General features: G+C 37.8%; 1 protein-coding gene across 3 annotated transcripts in view; it reads right to left on the minus strand.

Moving 5' to 3' along the window:
- The window catches only part of LOC150077627 (putative inactive tyrosine-protein kinase Wsck), a 359,285-nt gene that overhangs the window by 325,845 nt on the left and 10,352 nt on the right, over positions 1–23,088 (minus strand). For all 3 annotated transcript variants that reach the window (XR_016547735.1, XR_016547736.1, XM_090386934.1), the window contains exon 2: positions 21,769–21,840. Coding sequence is in view for 1 of the 3 variants with exons in the window: in XM_090386934.1 (XP_090243060.1) it covers positions 21,769–21,832 (64 nt within the window). In the remaining 2 variants the exon portion in view is untranslated. The remainder of the gene's footprint in view (positions 1–21,768; positions 21,841–23,088) is intronic.

Here is a 23,088-nt window from a genome sequence, read left to right on the forward strand (position 1 = left end):
TTCTAAAAGATGTACAAATATTAGTGTTGTAAATTACAATCTACGTGACAAGTTAAATTATTAAAACATGTTACTAGTGCTATAATTTATAATCCTCTGCTGATCCTGATTACACTGTTACAAGTTACGTAGAAACTACCAATATCTGCTGTATCGATACGAAAACAATGGCAGCAGATTCGAATGCTACTATTGATACAATGTCAGCAGAAATAGACTGTGGTTTTCTATGCAATTACAAGGATGAGTAAAAAATAAATGCATCAATTTAATAGCAAATCACTAAAAAAACTATACTACTAAATTTAAATCAAAAGTTATACAAAAGCAATTATTTCAAATTAATAAATAAAAAAGTTCACTTAGCAGCTTTGAACACGTCTGCCTCCCACTAGCCTCGTCAGCAGACTCCTCATTATTAAACATTGTATTTTCACATTATTAAGCACTCTATCAATAAAAGATTCTTTGAAAGACGTGGGTGTCCTGTTACTTTTAGTAAATAGGTATTAAACTATGAAATACATAGGGTATTTACTTACACTTGTGAAAAAAAAAATAATAATAATAAAATAAATGACAATATACACCGAGTTAGTTTTTAATTAGCAAAACCCACCTTGTGAAGGAATAGACTCATCTGTGATGCCGGTGAATGTTCAACATCAGGAATGGCTGATATAATTAGTTTACACATGTGGTGATCGGTTTTTCAGTGTCTCAAATGGATCAGCACAGAGATCGTTCTGACTTCAAACATAGAATGATCACGGGGGAAAAGACATGCAGGTGCTAATATCAGTCAAAATACTTTGTCGTCGTGCTGTGGTGTCACAAGTCTACCATAACTGGTTTAACAGCAGTCAAACAACCAGCCAAAAGTCATACAGGGGACACCCCGTGTAATTGACACCCATAGTGAGCATTATGTATCTCATCTTGTAACACAGCAATGCAGTATAGTGACCCAGCTAACCACCAAGTACAATGGAGGACTAGCAAGACCAATATCCATATGGATTTAGTGTTACAAGCCAAGCAGCACCAGGGGTCTCCCCCAACATGGACATTAGCCTGTAGAGGCTATGGCAGTCAAAAATGGCACCATCAGATCTATTAACAGTCATCACTCCCAATCATTTCAGAACTGTCTCAAATTCTATATGCAGCAGTGTTTATTTTCAACAGGGAATCTCCTTTACCACAGTTTACCTGGGCTGATGCAAGAGAAGTTTTGGATGTAATGGTACTTAGGGATACATTGTATGTTCAAGATCATACAATATTAGATAGGCATCCTGCTGTTCAAGCAAAAATGAGAGCTATATTACTAGACTGGTTAATAGAGATATGCAAAGTGTACAGACTTCACAGGGAGACTTTCTACTTAGCTCAAGACTACATTGATAGATACTTGGCCATACAGTCTAATGTGCCAAAATAACAGCTACAGCTCCTAGGAATTACAGCTCTTTTTATAGCTGCCAAAATGGAGGAAATTTACCCACCTAAGCTTCATGAATTTGCATTTGTTACTGATGGTGCTTGTACAGAAAATGAAATACTGGAAAAGGAAATACAGGTGACCCCCACTTAACACTGATAATTCGTTCCGGAAAAACAGAGCGCTAAGTGAATCCGCACTAAGCGAGCGCCGCATTCCCATAAGGTAACATATGTATTTGTGAGTTGCGGTCGGTGCCATAGGATATTTCCTAATCAATAATAAACAGTAGTGAAAATATGCACAAATGTCGATCAAAATATTTGATATTCAAATATTTGTACATATAAAATAATCTGCATTACATACGTATATAATTATGTGGTAACTATTTACGTATCAAAATTAAACTTAAAATTCCAATTAAAATCATGAATTTAATTGATCTAAATTGATTTAATTTAATTGATAAATTTAATCATGAAAAATGTGTTGATTTTGGGTTGAACTTTGGCCCTCTTCCAAATAAACTAAAAGGGGTATTAATTTTAAATTCCCTGCAGCGTTACCACCCAACAATAAAGTCAACTGATCCTTCGCCACTTTGAAACCTGGCATGTTTTTTTTTTTATTCTTTCAATATGAAACTTCTTTTAGGCATTCGTTTCCACAAAAGTCCCGCTTCATCTATGTTAAAAACTTGTTGAGAAGTATAACACATAATACCCCTCTTCAATAATTTTAACAAGTTCTTTTTTGAAAGTTTCGGCTCCTTGATCTGCACTTGCGGCTTCTCCCTGGATTTTAAATCTATTCAACCAGCTCTTACTAGTTTTAAATGGTTCCACATTTTTTTTTTTTTTAGGTGAGTTTTCTTCAGATCATTATATTGGCTAATCTCTGTTTCTCTCTTTCTCTCTTTTTTATAATATTTAACTTAACTGAATTCTGCATTGGATATTATCTTCAATAAAATTAGTTAAAAGTCTTTCCATTTCAATCCTAATAGCCGGCCTAGCCCTAGTTGCTTGCAGTGGAACAGTTATCTTTCCCACTGATAAAATTAATTCCTTTTTTTTTTTTTTTTTTTTTTTTTAAATAATTGTTCTTACAGTTATGCAAGAACATTTTGAAGCGAATTGATTCTGGTCAAAGACAAGCGGATGTGTGCCATAATTTAGGACTTGCAAGTTTAACAACTTGCAAGTCCTAAATTATGGCACACATCCGCTTGTCTTTGACCAGAATCAATTCGCTTCAAAATGTCTAATTTAATTTTCAAATTCGGTCTTTTTCTTACATTTATAGTCTTCGTACTGCGCCCAGATGTTGTTGCTTTTTCATTCTTATCGGCCATTATTAACTCTTCGAAAATGTAACTGCGTTGGTTGCACAATATTCAAGTAAACTGTCTGTTACACACAATGTCTAATACTGTACTGAGTGATGACTAGACTTCGGATAAATACATATAACGCAAATATTACAAGCAATATACTTGATAATTTTTTTTTAAATGTTGATCTTTGAACTACGTAACAAGTCACTGTACTGCAATTAAATTAGCGTGCGAGAAAATTTCACTGAACGTGGGAATATTTCTCAAGTTGGCGTGGGAAACATTTTAATGTTGTTTTGCTATTCATTTTCAAGCTATCGACTCCATCAAATGAAACGATTTCGTTAAATATGCCAAAAATGCAATCTGTAAAAGAGTGTTATAGTGATCTGTGACAGCGTTATAGTCAGATACGGGTTATAATATAAAAACAGAGTTATAGCGCATCAGCGTAAAGTGAACCGCGTTATAACAGGGGCCTGCTGTAGTCATATTAAAAGTATTAAACTGGGATCTTACACCAATGACAGTCAACAGTTGGTTGAATGTCAATTGTCCAATAATTCAGTTGAACATCCAACTGACAGTGAATGGGCTTTAACTAGACACATTGAACAATGCATGGGTAGCACTACTACAAGACACCCAACAACACCAGGTGGAGTGCATGTCAAGACATGGATAGGCTGTATTACAGACAAAAGATAGTCCTGCAAAGTATTAATGTTGCTAATGCAAAGCCAGCTGTGTGTGTGTGTGTGTGTGTGTGTGTGTGTGTGTGTGTGTGTGTGTGTGTGTGTGTGGAAAGATATAAATAAATAAGAAAAGGGAAATGAAAAAAAAAGAAATAGAAAAGAAGAAATAAAGGAGTAAGAAAATTAAATCAATAAAAGCATATATAAAAAAAAAAATTATACAAAAGAATATTGTTGCATAACTCATAACCCTAGTCTCTTCTTCAGGTGTGAACCATAAAGATTCAAGATCATCATCATTAGCTATTTTCAATCCACTGCAGGATGAAAGCTTCTCCGGCAACTTTCCAGTTCCTTCTGTTTTGTGCAATGGCCATCCATTTACTACCCACAAACTCATCTGTCCATCTCCATCGTTGTCATCCAGGTTTTCTTCTAGCTCCGCTTGGGAACCATTCTGTTATTTTCTTAGTCCATCTGTCATCATGTCTTCGAGCTACGTGTCCTGCCCAAAACCATTTTAGTTCTTTAGTTTTGATAAGAATGTTCTTTACCTGAGTTTGCTGCCTAATCCATGTATTTCTCTTCTTATCTAACAGTCTGATTCTCAATATAATTTGTTCCATTCTTCACTATGTAGTTTTCAGCTTCTCTTCCATTCTTTTTGTGAGTGCCCAAGTTTCACTTCCATAAGTCATGGTGGGGAGTATACATTGGTTCATTATTTTATGTTTCAGACAAATTGGGTTATTGCTCCTCAGTATGTGACTATACAGGGGGTCTCAAAAATATTGGTACAAACGTTTAGGGGAGGTAGGTAACATCTAAAGGAATGTGAATTGCATAGGAACCAATAACAGGAAACGTTACCGTAAGCTGGTACATGGCGCTGTTCATCAGTTCGCAAGAGGGAAAATTTATGGTTTAGTCATTCAAGCAGTAGTCGCCGCACGAAGAGCATGCATCGATATACGAACTGTGATCTGGCAGACATGCACCTAGTGTATGGATTAGCAGAGGGCAATGGACGAGCAGCTCAATGAATTTATGGAGAACGCTTCCCAGACAGACATGTACCTGACCACCATTTGTTTGCGCGTGTGCATCAAAATTTGTGTGATTATGGGTCATTTAGAGGTAACAGGAGTAGTGCGGGCAGACCACGTTTGATGCGAACTCCCGCCATGGAAAAAAGTGTGTTGAATGCTGTCCAGAATAATCCTACTACCAGCACACGTACCATTGCCTCTGCCTTAGGAGTGTCTCATTGCAGTGTACAGCACGGCTGGCATGACGATTCCTTACACTCCTTTCATCTCCAAAGGGTTCAGTTACTGTTCCCCAAAAATCATTCTGCACGTGTGGCTTTTGCACAGTGGTTTCTCCAAGAAAGTGTTCAAGACTTGAATTTTCCAACCTAGGTTTTGGTCACGGATGAGGCTTATTTCACTCGGGAAGGCTTATTCAATCAGCACAATGCTCATGCGTGGGCTCACGACAACCCACACGGTGTGCGCCCCCATGCAGAACATCATCGCTTCGCAATAAATGTGTGGGCAGGTATGGTCAGTGACTGCTTAGTCGGCCCATACCTGTTACCATCCCACATGAACTCCACTAAATATCGGATCTTTCTTGAACAAGTTCTACCAGGGTTACTTGACGATGTTCCAGCAAATGTGAGATGCAACATTTGCTTTCAACGTGATGGGGCGCCTGCCCATTATGGAAGGTGTGTTCGTGACCATTTGAACAGGCATTTTGGGCGTTGATGGATTGGCCGTGGTGGACCCGTTGCCTGGCCCCCATGCTCACCTGATTTATCGAGCCTTGATTTCTTTCTGTGGGGGGGGGGGGCTCAAATCTATCGGGTATGAATCGCCTGTGTAGACGGAAATGGATCTCGTGGCAAGACTCGTCTGTGCTGCTGCTCTGTCAAAGAAACTTGAGGTGTGTTCAACCATGTTTGCCAATCCATGCTGCGTCGGTGTCACACATGCATCGCATCTCAGGGTGGAACCTTTGAGCATCTGTTGTAACATGGATTGCATCCATCTTGTATTCCATCGTTAATATTATGTCAAATAAATGTTTGCCACTAATTACTGTCTTGTGTCATTTCTGCTTCTTGTGCCTCTGCTACTACTTTCCCTGTGATGTTTCCGGTTATGGGTTCCTATGCGATTCACATTCCTTTAGATGTTACCTACCTCCCCTAAACGTTTGTACCAATATTTTCGAGACACCCTGTATTTCCTGAATGTTATCCATCCAAAATTTATTCTTCTCTTGACTTACAGCCATTTATCATTATTACAGCCAATGACTTGTCCCAGATAAGGCCATATTGCTCCGGGATATGCGGGATATGGAAGATGCGAAAGGTCACTCCCTGACCTTTCCGCATCTTCCATATTTGTTGGTGACGGGCTCGAACCCCGATCTAATCAAGAAGTGTGTGCTACGCACTGCTGCTCCTTCCCACCTGGCTACAGAGGCGCCATATGTATATGACTCCACCTTTTCAATTACTGCTCCTTCAATCATTATATCCCTTTCTGTGGCATACTTGTTCATCATTACTTTTGTTTTAGTCATATTCATCTATAGTCCAAAATCCTTACTAACTCTGCATAACTGTTTAAGATTTGCCTCCAATTCTTTGGGATCGTGGCTTATGACAACAACGTCATCTGCAAATCATAAATGGTTTAGTTAGGTACTCTCCATTCACGTTGACTCCTTTCTGCGACCAGGCTAATCTTCTGAGAGCTTCCTGAAGGGCAGCAGTAAACAACTTCGGAGATATTGTGTTTCGTTGTAAAACTGCTGTCTTTGTCTAGTCTAATAAAGGAGGTAGTGTTCTCATATATTTTCTTCAAAATCATACTACAGTCGATTCCGGTTAATTGGGACACATCGGGACAGATCACTTTGGCCCAATTAAGCAGCTGCCCCAATTAAGCGAAATTTTAATGAGCTGAAAAGCACATTCTAAATGGAGGCAAAAAGGTATGAATAAAATAAAGGGAATGTAGTATATAAAGAAAGCATACTGTATTTAAGTTATATAGGTGCAAACAAAATGTACGTATGTACATATAATGTACATATGTAAAATGATGATATAGTACAGAATAATGTCCGTGTCAAGCAAAGGTTACACATTACTTAAGGGTTCTTACTTTGAAAAAAATTATGAAGTGTACCCTGACGTGTTCTCTTTATGGACTGCAATTGAACAAAGTCGGCGCAGGTATCAAATGCTGATAAAGGACTGCCTTCATTGCCTTCCTGCATGAAATAACATCTCAATTCAGTGATACATTTCCTGGCATCCTAGTTAGTCACTCGCTTAAGTATATCATCGTGATCATTTTCTTGCTCTTTTGGTGTCTGAGTGTTTTGCCGGAATTTGTTCAATAATCTTCATCGTGGCATTGAAGGTTATTGTCAATCGTTAAAAATTCTTCACAACTTTGGACCTGTTGCAGTTCCAAACCCATTTAATTTTCTGTACAGCTTATCGCGTCTGAATCACAATTAGTCGTGAAACCACATTTAGCAAAACAATTTTGAGTTGTTTTGCTGCTCATTCCTCGCCAGCTATCGGCGATAAGTTGTACAGCTTTTAACATTGAAACTTTTGATTTTGAAGATGATGTCAGCAGATTTTCCTCAATTGCTTCAAGGATGTGATTAACCAGCTTTCCGCAATAATAGGTCTTCAAATTTTTTATAATTCCCGCGTCCATAGGCTGTATCAGGGATGTTGTGTTAGGGGGGTAAAAATTCCAGTTCAATATTTTTTAAACCAGCTTACATTAGTGTGCGGTGCAGTTGTCCAATGTCAACAGAATTTTTCTGGACTTCCATTGCAGTTCCACGTCCCAGTTCATTAGCCACTGCGTAAAAATATGTGGTCATCCATGCCTTCTTATTGGCATAATACGAAACTGGCAAACTTCCTATTATAAGCCCCTTGAAACAAGGAGGTTTGGCACTTTTACCAATAACCAAAAGTTTGAGTTTATCATTTCCTGACATGTTTGAGCAGCACAACACTGTTACATGATCCATTGCTTTCTTTGAACTGGACAGTGTTATGTATTGATAGCTGAGGGAACCATCCGGCATAGCACGATAATACAGACCTGTTTCATCGGCGTTGTAAATGTCATCCCCACTAAATTTTTTAAGCAACTCTGGCAGTTTTTCAGATTTCCATTGCTCAGCACTCGTAGCATCAGCACTGTCCTTCTTGCCATGTGCTTTTTTGTAACTAATATCATGTCTATACTTCTATACTTTCATCGAGACAACCAACCATCCGTCGTGTTGAAATTTACGTGACCTAACTTTTGGCCAACTCTTCTGACTTGGTTTTTAGCATAGGGCCGCTTACACACTCCTCGTTTAGGAGTGTGTAAGCACTCCTAAACGAGGAGTGGATAACCATTGATTCAAAGCATCTTCGACGTCTCGATCTTTGCCTTCCCTCTTTCGCTTATGAGATGTTTTCTTTAAATCCACGCGCAATGTCCACTCTTCTCTAAATTTTTCTTGTTACTGTAGCAGTCGCGAAATTGTAGATTTTGGCACCTTTATCTCCGCTAGCTGACGACGACTGATATTAGGAGGTTGACTTTATCTTGTCAAGAATAGAGATTTTTTCTGAAAACGACAAATCTTTATGTAGCATCTTGACAGGGGTCTTAAATGTACTGAAAAAAAAAGGGGAGGGGGAACTAAAATCAGTGCACTGTTTGGTATAGTTTTTAATCTATTCTAACCCACAAGATGTATACATATGTACCTAGTGTGATCGTAAACAAGTGCAAGCAAAATTTCTTCAGAATCCGATTACCATGACACAGAACAAATGTAAAACAACCACTGTACAGCACGACTTCGCAATAACTGATTCGGCTGCTGCCCGCATGATCTTTGTTACATCATGCGGGCAGTAGCCGAATTAGTTTATTGTTCAATAAACTATATTTAGATGCTTGTGCGCGCCATCTAAATATAGTTTATTGTTCAATCAAGACCTTCATTGCCCCAATTAAGCGGCGAGTTGGCCCAAATAAGTGGAACAAATTCAGGCTAAATATTTGTTTTGTTTCTGTTCTTCATAATTTGCCCCAAATAAGCAGTTGCCCCAATTAACCGGAATGCACTGTATATGGGGTATATATGCCTTGTCTTTCCAGTGACCAAAACATTGCTTTATGGAGTCAAATGCCTTTTCGTAATCCACAAATGCCAGGCATAATGGTGTTTTATATTCATTTGTTTTCCCCATTAGCTGTGATAATATGTGAAGATGATCCATAGTTGAGAACCCAGTCCTAAAGCCAGCTTGCTCTTTTGGTTGATTCTCATCAAATATTCTTTCTAATATATTAGTAATGACCCTTGTGAACAACTTGTAGATTGAAGATAGAATGCAATAATTGTAGGTAAAGATGGCAATATTATGTCTCTGTTTTGGATGTAAAATACATGCCAAAAAGGTGATATCAAAACAAAAGTATAAAAATAAAAAAAATTTTTGGAGTAAATTTAATGAAATCCACAATAAGTGTGTTAAAGCCAAAATGGATAGAGAAAAGGGGGAAAATATTATATAGAAGGCCTGTAGTTTCCAGTTGACACTACAGAGAGTGCACATAAGATTACAAAAAATGTATATACAACAGAAAGGAACTTACCACAAACATCAACAGTACAGTACAGGCTGCAGAGAGAAATCAAAACTAAAAGTAGCTTAATATATAGTGTGGAATAGCAACCTCTAGTGAAGAGGAGAGAGAGAGAGAGATATAAAAAAAAAAAAAAAAATGGAGAAAATAAATTTGTCATAAATACTGCTCAGCATAGATAAGTAATAACCAAACAAAGCAGCATGAAAAAGTAAAAAGTGCTGAAAACTTTTAAGGTGAAAAAGTTAATACAGGAAGAAGAAAACAGTTTCTCGTTATGCATTTGTAAAACTAATGTTTCGTGAGAAATAAAAAGGTAGCAAATAGAAAAGTAAAACATGCTCAGGTAGTCTGCAGTCACAAATCCCGTTCCTATAGAAAGGAAAGGACCATGAGTTCTGAAAGTATGAACCACAAATTAAAAAAAAAAAAAATTAAGTTGAAAATAATGCAAAAGTAGGGATAATAACAACAAAATAATAATACTACTAAAAAATATAAATAAATAAAATAAATGGGGATATACATTGTTTAATCAAGCATTATCCCTATTCTGTAAATATCATATAAATGTATGATATTTACAGAATGTACTAACCTCTAAAATGACTATGTATAAATATAGTGCAAACGCATCAGAAATACATAGCTATATCTGAATAAATCAGAATATTAGTAAAACGGCATCGTTTTAAGTTATATCTCATATTGTGAATACCTTCACAACGAGTTGCCATGATATTGCACTACTTCGAATAAGTAACGCTTCACCTAAGGAGAAGACTAATGTTACTTATTCTCAGATGGATACCACCACCCAGACGGCACCGTTTCAGGGCTATTTGGCCCTTCTTCGGTGGGTGGGTAGGTACCCAAGTGATGCAATGATGGCAAAACAGTTATGAAGTATAACTCCACAATATGAGAGATGCCTGATGGTGTATCATGTATTTAGACTCAAGCGTTTAGGGCATAAGCCTCAAGCTATGAAGGAGTCTAGACTATGTATAAATATAGTGCAAACGCATCAGAAATACATAGCTATATCTGAATAAATCAGAATATTAGTAAAACGGTGCCGTCTGGGTGGTGGTGTCCATCTGAGAATAAGTAACATTAGTCTTCTCCTTAGGTGAAGCGTTACTTATTCGAAGTAGTGCAATATCATGGCAACTCGTTGTGAAGGTATTCACAATATGAGATATAACTTAAAACGATGCCGTTTTACTAATATTCTGATTTATTCAGATATAGCTTTGTATTTCTGATGCGTTTGCACTATATTTATACATAGTCTAGACTCCTTCATAGCTTGAGGCTTATGCCCTAAATGCTTGCCTCTAAAATGATTAATGCAATTAACTGAAAGTCATGCTGTAATCAGGATGTAGTTGGACAGAAAGTTATGGAAATTCACTAAGAAATCTGCTTTAAATCAATATGATCTGGATAATTTTTTTTTAATTGATAATATTAAAAGTGTCATGAGAGTGATATTGCAAATAAGACTAAAGAAAAGAGTTACCAATGAGTTTTAGATAGAATTTTTTAATGTTAGAAATTGCAAGATTGGCATCATTACACAGTGGCAATCTGGATACACTGAGAGAGGATGATATTACAGTAAACACCTTTACAAATATCAGATAACCAACTAGAAAAATTAATCACATCAAAGTTAATGGCATCACTTTCATTATAAAGGTTAACAGTATTAGTTGTCAATTATCTATACTAATATTCAAGTCTAAGTAAATGCCATTTTCGTTGTTAAAATTTGTTTCCTTCTAGATATGTTATTCCTAGAGGGTAAAGATAGCCAAAATCCAAGAAAATCTGGACAGTTGAGTATGCCCAGATCAACTACAATTCTAAACAAAAGAATATCCAGTGGGAAAGAGACTCAAACTAGTAGGATACAAGCTAGCAACAATATGTAAAGCAGCAATGACAGGTGTTCTCCGGATTTGCTGATAAACCAAAGACAGAGTTATTGAAAATGCAGAGATTTAACCAGATTATTCCAATACATTTAATTTCATGTTTATACATCTGATATTTCCTGAAGAACCATTTTTAAATTAAACAGATTAAAATTAAAAGAAAAAGACTAATACTAATATTTTGTAAGTTAAAGTTTCCCATTATTAGGATGACCAGAGTCCCGTTTTTCAGCATTTTGTCAAAGTGTCCCGAAAAGCATTGTCGGGATGTAGGAATGTCCCGTATTTTAATATTTTCAGGAAACTTATGGTTAAATACGAACTAAAAACAATACTTTCAATGTAGGAAATGTTAGCTTTAGCATTAGTAAAGACATATGATGCAAGAAAGCAAGCTTATACAGCATAAAGCAAAAAAAAAAAAAAAAAAAAAAACTTTCTCATTTCACCCATCCAATTGCACCAAATATTTTGGTTCTGCCTTGAATCTATTTAAGCTATCAAACTTCTACAAGGACAGATGAAAGTTTGTTCCAGCAAGCAACCACCCGCTGGCTAAAGGCAAATTTCCGCACATCTATCCTACAACTGACTTTCCTCAAACTGAATTTATGCGCTCTCAGGCGATTATTCTTGTTAACAGGAGAGATTGCTTCTACAGGGATGGGATACACTTAAATAGAAAGGGTGCAAGAATATTTGCTGAAGCTATCGAGGCAGTGTTAGGTGGGTCGGAAAACTGCTAGCTTGGGGGGAGACAAAGACCAATAGATTAACAGTAGCCACTGGCAGAGGTGAAAGAGATTCTTGCACTGCTTCTATTAGAATGAGCAGAAGCCTGAAAAACAAGATGCATGGTATTTCAGAGACTGCTGGGAGCCATTGCGGTACAAGTAAACACATGGGTTGTGTTAGGGTAGCTAAGAATAGAAACAGGTGCAGGTATACTTGCGTGTACACCAATGCTAGGAGTTTAGTAAATAAATTTGATGAATTTGAGGTATTGCTCAAAACATCGAAGGCAGATATTGTTGGGATATCAGAGACGTGGTGTCACACAGATATAAGGGATGCAGAACTGCAATTTGGGGAGTACAACGTCTACAGAAAGGATACACAGGATAGGAAGGGAGGAGGGGTTATGTTATTAGTTAAGAAACACATAAAAACCAAGGAAGTGAAGCCAGTCGACATCGCTGGACAGTGCAGTGTGGAGTCAGTTTGGTGTGACAAACATTGAGAGATCAAAATTGAGAGTAGGAGTGTGCTATAGGCCTAATGACTCTGATGAGTATAATAAGGAACTGTACAGGGAAATAGAGTGGGCCAGTAAATCAGAGTGTCTTATAATGGGAGATTTTAATTTCCCAGATATTGACTGGAATTTGGGGGCTGGTTACTCACACACTAGCAGGACTTTTGTGGATTTATTGGATGATTGTTTTCTACATCAGCATGTTCGGGAGGCAACTAGAGGGAGTAATACTCTTGATTTGATTATCAGTAGTGATTCTTCATGCATTAAGAATCTGCAGATAAATGAACCACTAGGTGGCAGTGATCACAGTGTGCTGAAGTGGGATTTACTCAAAGAGGTAACTACCATTAGGGGTAAAGGGAAGGGTTATTGCTTCCGTAAAGGTGACTACGATGGACTGAGACAGTATTTAAATTCTATACAGGGGGACCAACTGATGATGTTACCAACAGCAAATTCAAAATGGGAAGCATTCAAAGAACTTATCTTGGAAGCTACTAGGCTTTACATACCAACTAAGAAATATTGTTCAAGGTTTAGGCCAAAATGGATGTCAGATGAACTAATGAGGCATATGGCAGAGAAGAAAAATGCATGGGATACATACAAATTAACACATGACACAGAAGCCTATGATAGATACAAGTTGATATGCAACCAAGTTACAAAGGAGGTTAGGCAGGCGAAGGCAGATTACGAGAAATCCTTGGCAAAGGATGCAAAGAAAAACAGCAAAGAGTTCTTTACTTATGTAAACTCTAGAAGGAAGGGGATGAATCAGATTGGTCCACTTGATATTGATGGGTCAAGTGTTGATGATCCTGCTCAGGTAGCTAACAAACAAAATGAATATTTTGCATCGACATTCACACATGAGGAGTTATTCAGCGAGGGGAATGCCAGAGGTGTATTCAACTCTAGCAGTAAGCTACAGAATCTTGAAATAACTGGGAGTAAAGTGGAGGAGAAACTGTTGAAGATAAACACAAGAAAGGCACCCGGGGTGGATGGGATCTATCCAGTTATATTAAAGGAGGCAGCAAAGGAAGTAAGCAAACCCTTAGCCATAATTATGAGAGCTTCCTTGGACTCAGGGGAGGTACCCATAGACTGGAAATGTGCAAATGTGACCCCAATTCACAAAGGAGGATCAAAGGCTGACAAGTAATTATAGACCTGTGAGCTTAACTTCTGTTCCAGGAAAATTAATGGAGGCACTGGTTAAAGAAGCACTGCAGGATCATTTAGACAAGACTTCAGTTATAGCTCAGACACAGCATGGTTTTGTTAATGGAAGTCCTGCCTGACCAATTTGATTGGATACTATGATGCAGTCACAAAAGAACTGGATGCAGGGAATAACTTTGATATTATATACTTGGATCTTAGAAAGGCTTTTGATACTGTTGTACAGGGAAGACTGCTACACAAATTGGAGCAGTGTGACATTGGAGGCAAATTGCTGCTATGGATAAAGGGGTGGTTGAGGGGGAGAAGACAGAGAGTGGTAATCAATGGACACTGCTCATCGTGGACTAATGTTATTAGTGGAGTCCCTCAGGGCTCAGTGTTGGGTCCATTATTGTTTTCTGTATTTATAAATGATATTGATGATGGTATATCGGGCTTAATGTCCAAGTTTGCAGACGATACAAAGGTTGGCAGGGTTGTCAAGGACACTACTGACACTATGCTGCTGCAACAGGATCTGGAAAGGTTGAGCAGATGGGCTGAGAGGTGGCAAATGAAGTTTAACATTGATAAATGTAAAGTACTACACATGGGAAACAGCAACCCCAGAGCAACGTATCAACTCTGGTACTACACTGACAGTGGTAGAGAATGAAAGGGACTTGGGGGTGGTTGTGCAGGCAGATATGAAGGTCTCTAAGCAGTGCAGACGGGCTGCAAGAGTAGCTCATGGAGTATTGTCAATGATATACAGGAATTTTTCCAGCAGGGATAAGGAGGTGATTATTCCATTGTATAAGGCGATGGTCAGGCCACACCTAGAGTACTGTATACAGGTCTGGAGACCTCATTTCAAGAAGGATGTAGAGCTGCTGGAACGAGTACAGAGAAGGGCAACAAGATTAGTGAATGGAACAAAGGGGTGCTCTTACGAAGAAAGGCTTAAGTTTTGCAAATTACAGTGTCTGGAGACTAGGCACCAGCGAGGTGATCTGATAGAGGTGTATAAAGCCTTGAATGGTTTAAGCATGCTCAATGCTGATGGGATTCTTCCTCTAGCTCAGAAAAATCACCTGAGAGGGCATTAATTCAAATTGAGGAAAGACAGATGTAGGATAGACGTGCGGAAATTTGCCTTTAGCCAGCGGGTGGTTGGTTGGTGGAACAGACTTCCATCCCTTGTGGTGGAGGTTGATAGCCTAAATAAGTTTAAGGCTCAGCTGGACAGGTATTTTGAACGAACAGAGGGGTGAAGTGGAAGTGGGTTTTTTTTTTTTTTTTTTGGCTGATGCTGCATAAGCTTGCTTTCTTGCATCAAATGCCTCTACTAACGCACTACTACTAACGCACTATTCTGAGCAAGAGAGAATCCATCAGCACTGAGCATGCTTAAACCATTCAAGACCTTATACACCTCAATCAGATCACCTCACAGGTGCCTAGTCTCCAGACACTGTAATTTGCAAAACTTAAGCCTTTCTTCGTAAGAGCAACCCTTTGTTCCATTCGCTAATCTTGTTGATCTTCTCTGTACTTGTTCTGGCAGCTCTACATCCTTCCTAAAATGAGGCCTCCAGACCTGTATACAGTACTCAAGGTGTGGACTACCTTATACAAGGGGTTAATCACCTCCTGATCACTGCTAGAAAAATTCCTGGATCATTTACAAGACACCATGAACTACTCTTGCAGACGGTCTGCACTGCTCAGAAAACTTCGTATCTGACACCACAATTACCCCCAGGTCCTTTTCATTCTCTACCTCCGTCAGTGTAGTACCGTACAGTTGATAAGTTACTCTGGGGTTACTGCTTCCCATATGCACTACTTTACATTTGTCAAGGTAAAAACTTCAGTTGCCACTTCTCAGCCCATCTGTCCAATATACTCTCATTAGTGTCGTTAATAACCCTGCTGACCTTCATATCGTCTGTAAGCTTGATATACCATCATCAATACCATTAATAAATACAGACAACGAAAATTGACCCACCATTCAACCGTGAGGGACCCAACTAATAACATTAGTCCACGAAGAGTAGTGTCCATTGATTACCACTCTGTTTTCTCCCGCTCAACGATCTCTTTATTCATAGCAGCAATTTGCCCCCAATGCCACACTCCAATTTGTGCAGCAGTCTTCCATGTGCAACAGTATCAAATACCTTTCTAAGACCCAAATATATGATATCAAAATTATTCTATGCATAGTATGGTAAATTATTCTATGCAAAGAATAATTTACCATACTATGATGTGGTTCCTTTGTGACGACATCATAGTATCCAATCAAACTGGTCAGACGAGACTAACCCTTAACAAAACCATGCTGTGTCCGAGCTATAACTGAAGTCTTGTCTAGATGATCCTGCACTGTTTCTTTAACCAGTGCCTACATTAATTTCCCTGGAACAGAAGTTAAAATAACAGGTCTATAATTACTTGTGTCACCCTTTGATCCTCCTTTGTGAATTGGTGTCACATTTGCACTTCTCCAGTATGTTGTGAATTCGTGTCACATTTCCACTTCACGGTACCTTCCCTATGCACAAGGAAGCTCTCATAATTATGGCTAAGGATTTGCTTACTTCCTTTGCTGGCTCCTTTAATATAACTGGATAGATCCCATCCACCCCAGGTGCCTTTCTTATGCTTATCATCAACAATTTCTCCGCCACTTTGCTCTCAGTTATTATAAAATCATCTAGCTCATCGCCAGAGTTTAATACACCTCTGGCATTCCCCTCCCTGAATATCTCCTCATTTGTGAATGTAGATGCAAAATACTCAGTTTGGTAGCTATCTGAGCAGGATCATCAACAGCTGAACCATCGATATTAAGTGGACCAATCTGCTTTATTCCCTTCCTTCTAGAGTTTACATAAGTAAAGAACTCTTTGCTGTTTTCTTTGCATCCTTTGCCAAATATTTCGCATAATCTGCCTTTGTCTGTCTAACCTCCTTTGTGACTAAGTTACAGACTAGCTTATATCTATCACTGGCTTTAGTGTCACCTGTTAATTTATAACTATCCCATGCATTTTTATTTTCTGCCACGTGTCTCATTAGTTCATCTGATATCTATTTAGGCCTAAACCTTGAACAATATTTCTTAGTTGGTATGAAAAACCTAGTAACTTCCAAGATTAATTTTTTCAATGCTTCCCATTTAGAATTTGCTGTTGGTAACATCGGTTGGTCCCACCATATAGAATTTAAAAACTGTCTCAGACCACCATAGTCAGCTTTACAAAAGCAAATACCCTTTCCTTTACCTATGATGGTAGTTACCTCTTTGAGTAAATCCCCTACAGCACTGTGATCACTGCCACCCAGTAGTTCCTTTATCTGCATATTCTTAATGCATGAAGAATCACTACTGATAATCAGATCAAGAGTATTACTCCTAGTTGCCTCCTGAACATGCTGTAGAAAACAATCATCCAATAAATCCACAAAAGCCTTGCTAGTGTGTGAGTGACCAACCCCCAAATTCCAGTCAATATCTGGGAAATTAAAATCCCCCAATCATAGCACTCTGATTTACTGGCCCACTATTTCCCTGTACAGTTTCTTATTCATCAGAGTCATTAGGCCAATAGCACACTCCTATTCTCAATTTTGATCTCTCAGTGCTTATGTCAAACCAAACTGACTCAACACAGCTCTGTCCACCCATGTCGACTGGCTGTACTTCCTTGGATTTTATGTGTTTCTTAACAGCAGCATAAACCTTCCTCCCTTCCTGTCCTGTCTATCCTTTCAGTACACATTGTACTCCCCAAATTCCATTTCTGCATTCCTTATATCTGTGTGACACCATGTTTCTGCTATCCCAACAATATCTGCCTTTGATTTTTTGACCAACACCTCAAATTCATCAAATTGATTTACCAAACTCCTAGCATTGGTGTATACATGCACCTGTTCCTATTCATTGGTTAACCTAACACAGCCCATGTATTTACTTGTCCCGCAATGACTCCCAGCAGTCTCTGAAATCTCCTGCATCTTATTTTCCTGCTGCTGCTGCTCATTCCAATAGAAGCAGTGCAACAATCATTTTCACCTCTGCCAGTGGCTACTGTTAATCTATGAGTCTGTGTGTCCCCCCCAAACTAGTAGTTTTCCCACCCACCTAACACTGCCTTGCAATAGCATCAGCAAATATTCTTGCGCCTTTTCTATTTAAGTGTATTCCCTCCTTGTAGAAGCAGTCTCTGCTGTTAACAAGCACAACCAGGCTGAGAAAAATTCTACCCCTTGAGCCTTGCACAATCTCTCCAGGCCAAATTGATCAACAAAGCTCTCATCATATACTCCCTCATATCATGTCTGGGCAAATTTGCAGACACTTTCAAATTCAACCCTAATTCACGGCTTTTTTTCAACAGTGACCTGTACTTGTTAAGTAATTCTGCCGGTCTCCTACTATTAATATCATTAGTGCCAACGTTTACAATATATCACCTTTTGTGCCCTTAAAAGATGATATCTGCTCTACAACATCATCAACCTTTGCCCCGGCAGACATACACTGGTCCTGTTCCACCTATCCTTTTCGTACAATATATTTCCCGTTTCCCTGATTATAGAGTCGCCAACAAAAAATAGTTCCTGTGGGATCAGTGCATTCTGCCTTGTGGCTTGCCACTGTGTTGTGCGATGTTCAAGTGAAAGCTCTGGCATTGGTGTGGGCAGCTGAGAGCTTGATGGGCCCTCAAGTTAAATCCTTCAAGGGCATCTACTCTGTCCTCCAAGCTCTCATACAGGCCCATAACAATGCTGAGTTGTTACCTGATTTCCTCACACTCCTTACATCACGCACACAAAAAGACATTCCCTTGGCAATACCATGTCCCGTTCCTGACTGGTTATCAAACATCAAGCAAGCAGTACATTTCAAAAGACTGTGATTCAGAGGACAACAGCCCTCCTCAGTTTTCCCTTGAGCCACGGTACTCCCATTAGCTTGAACCTTTTCTTTGCTGCTCTGGTGCAAGTCATGATTTCGATTCAATTTCAATACAAAAATAGAACACTAAACTTATATCCCAATGCAGTTATAAAACTATATATATACATATAGTAGTAATATACAAAGGGTACTAGGAAAGTTTTGCAATACAGCTTTGTTTATTTAATTTTTTCAAAGTAATTTCCTCTACATTCAATACACCTCTCCATCCTCCGAAACCAATCTTTAAACCAGTTCTGCCAAGTTTCACTAGGGAGTAAAGCACACTCGTTAAAGCACACTGGAAAACCGCCTCCCTTTTAGCTTCATTTTCACATGCGGGAACAGTGCAAAGTCGCAGAGAGCAAGATCTGGACTGTAGGGAGGGTGCTCGAGAAGTTTCAGTCCTGTCGTGGTCAAATATTCGGTGCAGGCTTTGGCGCGGTGAGCTGGAGAATTTTCGTGATGGAGGTACCAGGTGTCCATTCTTGACTTTGGCCGCAGGTTCTTCATAGATCCAATGACTTTAGGCAAGCATTGTTCAGCATACCACTTAGCTGTGACTGTCTTCTGCGTGTCCAAAACGACACGTTCCACAATTCCACTCGATTTGAAAAATACAGCTATCATTTTCTTCTTTACAGATCGGGATTTTCTGACAATTACGGGTGTGTCGTCATCATCAAAGACCCAAACTTTGTTTTGAGCCTTGGTCGGGCAGATCGTAATAGTACAGCCAAGTCTCGTCACCTGTCACGATGTTGTTCACATACCGAGATTGTCCCTTATCAAACTTTTTTAACATCTCCCGGCACCAAGTCACACGTCGTGTCATCTGCTCTTCAGTCAGTTGATGCGGCACCCAGAGAGAACAAAGTTTCTTCACGTGCAAATGATCTTGCAGAATCGAACGAATTGCTGGTGCATTTAGGCCCAAAGTATCCTCTATCTGTTGGTAGGTCACTCGCCTGTTTTCGTCAAGCATTTTCCTCACAGCAGTAACGTTTTCCTCCATAACTGACGTTCGTGGCCTTCCCGGCCTCTAAGAATCCTCCAGAGTGAAATTTCCCCTTTGGAATTCTCTATACCACCTGAATATCGTTGTACGATGTGGACAATCATCATCTAGTGCAAGAGTCATTTCTTCTAAGCACTGGTCTATGGTTAAACCACGCACGAAATTATACCGCAAAACTGTCATTATCTCATTTCGTGACCACGATGCCATCGCAAGCACTTTACACTCTCACTACTAATGAATAACTGAGCCCATCGACTTGGCGCGGCGGCTACTATGCACGTATGAACATGTCTCAACATGCAGCAACAAGCAGCTTCCTGTGATTCATTGTTGCGTCATATTGCAAAACTTTCCTAGTACCCTTTGTACAACTGTTAAGAAGCAAAATAAGCAGAAAAGGGAAAATAACCAAAGTTATCGTATGCCTAATGCTTCAAAATGCACAGTGCAGCAGTATTATCTATTTTACAAACCACACTATATATATTTCAGTAGTATTATCTCCAACCGAGTTACGTTATATGAATTTCGTATCTCCTATCAAGTTATATGTATTAATTTATAATGTTACGTTTGTAAAATCTAAGTCGTTATATGTATTTAGTTAAAAAATTTACGTTTGTAAAATCCAAGTAGTTATAATAGATAAATTTAACTATCTATTGCCACCCACATGGTTCGAACTCCCTGCTAGCTATCTATGCCAAATCACTGATTCTAAAAGCTCTACAAATATTACTGTCCTACGTTACAATCTATGTGACAAATTAAATTATTAAGTCGTAAGTAGTGATATGATTTATAATCCTCTGCTGATACTGATTACCCTGCTACAAGTTAAGTAAAAACTACCAGTATCTGTTGTATCAATACGAAAACAATGGCAGCAGATTCAAATGCTACTATTGATACAAATGCCAGCAGAAATAGACTGTGGTTTTCTATGCAATTACAAGGATGAGTAAAAAATAAATGCACCAATTTAATCAGCAAATCACTAAAAAACTATACTACTAAATTTAAATCAAAAGGTATACAAAAACAATGATTTCAAATCAATAAATAAAAAAGTTCACTTGGCAGCTTTGAACATGTCTGGCTCCCACTAGCATCATCAGCAAACTCCTATTTGTCTACTTTGTTTCTTGTTCATTCTTTGTGAAAACAACTTATACGGCCCATCCCTGTATAAAAAAAAGAGTAATCGTGGCAGCAACAAGAAAATCTCTATATTTGATGAGCGCTTCAAATTACATCTCATTACATTTTTGCCTTGTGACTAATTCAGTATTCTTCTTCTGGGCATACTACACACAATGTAATAATGTAACAGAATGGTGACATTTCAGCTTCACCTATCGGAGAGTTGTGTGCAGTGATTAAGCAAGCATTATTTCAGAACACTTTGCTTCAGTTCAAGCCTTAATGTTTCTGGATTACACTGCTTTAATATTTAAACATTACACTGCCATGTTTATACCTCAATGTCATTGAGGTAGAAACATGGCAGATCAACTGAAATTGAAGGTATAAAAACTTTTATTATTCCAATTATTAGTGTCAGCATCAATTCTTCCACAGCTCCATTATCAAGAGCCAACTTACCATTAATTTACAACACCTGTACATACAAGTATATACTGTTATATTATTTTATTTAAATATTTTCAGGATAAATTATAGTTTTAATTTAAAAACTTGGTGCTATTTTTTTATTTTTAAATTAATCGATTCAGGATAAAATGCCAAAGAGATGATGCAATTACAGAGAGGAAAACATATATTATGTAACAATTAAAATATATTTATGTAATTGTTACATAAATATAGGCCACAGAGGACATTAAGCAGTATATACCATCACAAAAACATCAACATTCGATTTCAAATTGTTCAGGAACATCAAAAAAATGTTACCACTTACAAGAAATGTTCTGCTGAGAAAAACAGTGTAATGATTAGTGAAATTACCTCAGCTTACCATATTATAAAGCATCAATTTCAAACTCTAAAGCTTTTAAAATGTTCTATCTTTTAGAAGAAAATGCACCAAAATATTTTTTCAATAATCATTTAAGTGAATATTACTTAAAATTTGCATATGTGATATCCTGTTCACGATCAAATTAAAAACATTGAGAAGGAACACATACAAATACTATACAGAATACCTGGAACAATATTTGGTTATTTCAAAATTATTCTAAAAACATACCTTCTGATATACACAATATTAGGAATATGGTCAATGCAGATAACTCCACCCCGTGAAGTGACATTGATAAAACTGCAACAAAAAGGATAAATTTATAAATTTTTTCCCTCTACTAGATAATCATAATTTTCTACAATACAAATTTAATTTTATATAATATCAAAAATAATTTTCAAAATGCTGTTAGCTTACTGTTAATCTGCCTAATGGCGGATTAACAGCAAGGTGGTGGCTTCAGCACACATAGCACAATAACCGTGACAAGCAAATGGTTTGTCACAGTTGCGTTATTGGCTCCTGAAAACAAAGAAATAGTATTACCTTGATGAAGGCCCAGTACCTTCAAATAAAACTATGTTCAATTTTTTCTGGTAATAATAATACCATTTTCTGCTACTGTGCATCAAAATGCAGTCAAAAATAATCAACACACTGCTTCTGGTTAGTCTTACAGGCTTAAAGAAGCCATTTGCAACTCCAACATTTTTCAGAAGCCAATAGCACAACAACTGCAACAAGCTATGAACAAAAAGCGATATAGGTATTTGACTAGCATCAGTTTGCTAGAAGTAGCCATATATACTGTTTACCTCTTAACCTAATTATATGATATCTGACCATTATTTATTTTCTTGAATCTTCCCTCTTTCATGCTTCCACGGAGAGCAAGATGTAAAAATTAAGATGTTTTCATTTAGTTTGCAAACAGCTCATCCTTCACAGGAAATTCCATTGAAAGAATACAAAATTAATCTTATTTAAAAATAAAATGGAATGATTTTACAAAAAAAAAAAAAAATTAAATAACATGTACAGCTATGAACTTGTAATTTTATGATGCTTTTAAAGTTGGGTAAAGAAAATCCACCTTCCCAAGGAAACTTTTCCAAAAAAAAAAAAAAAATTAAATTATATTTAATTTTTACATTACTTTCAGTATGTCTTATAATAAATACAGAAAAATGCCTGCATTAGAGGCCGTTGGTAGATTTTCTAGATTACCGGAAAATATCTATGAAATCTTCAAATAACCTAAATATTTTGGTGCATGTTTGTTGTCAATTAGTGGTTGATTCAACCACTGCTATCTCAGCTGTCCGAATTATTCCCTGTATGATTCCTTTCGCTTCAAAGGTGGTATTCGCATATGTCAATTCTGATATTCCCTTTCAGAGACTTAGTAATTTGGAATCTCCTCTTTTCAACCTTCTCTGGCTTAAAATCTTTCTACCACATTGTAGAATTAATCTATTGCCTCTACTGTTCTCCCAACTACACTTATCACTTGGAACCCTTTGACTTTCTCTCTTTCAAACTTGA

The sequence above is a fragment of the Mastigoproctus giganteus genome, chromosome 12 (genome assembly GCF_048544385.1).
Source record: "Mastigoproctus giganteus isolate SK-2022 chromosome 12, ASM4854438v1, whole genome shotgun sequence".
NCBI classification, from domain to species: domain Eukaryota; kingdom Metazoa; phylum Arthropoda; class Arachnida; order Uropygi; family Thelyphonidae; genus Mastigoproctus; species Mastigoproctus giganteus.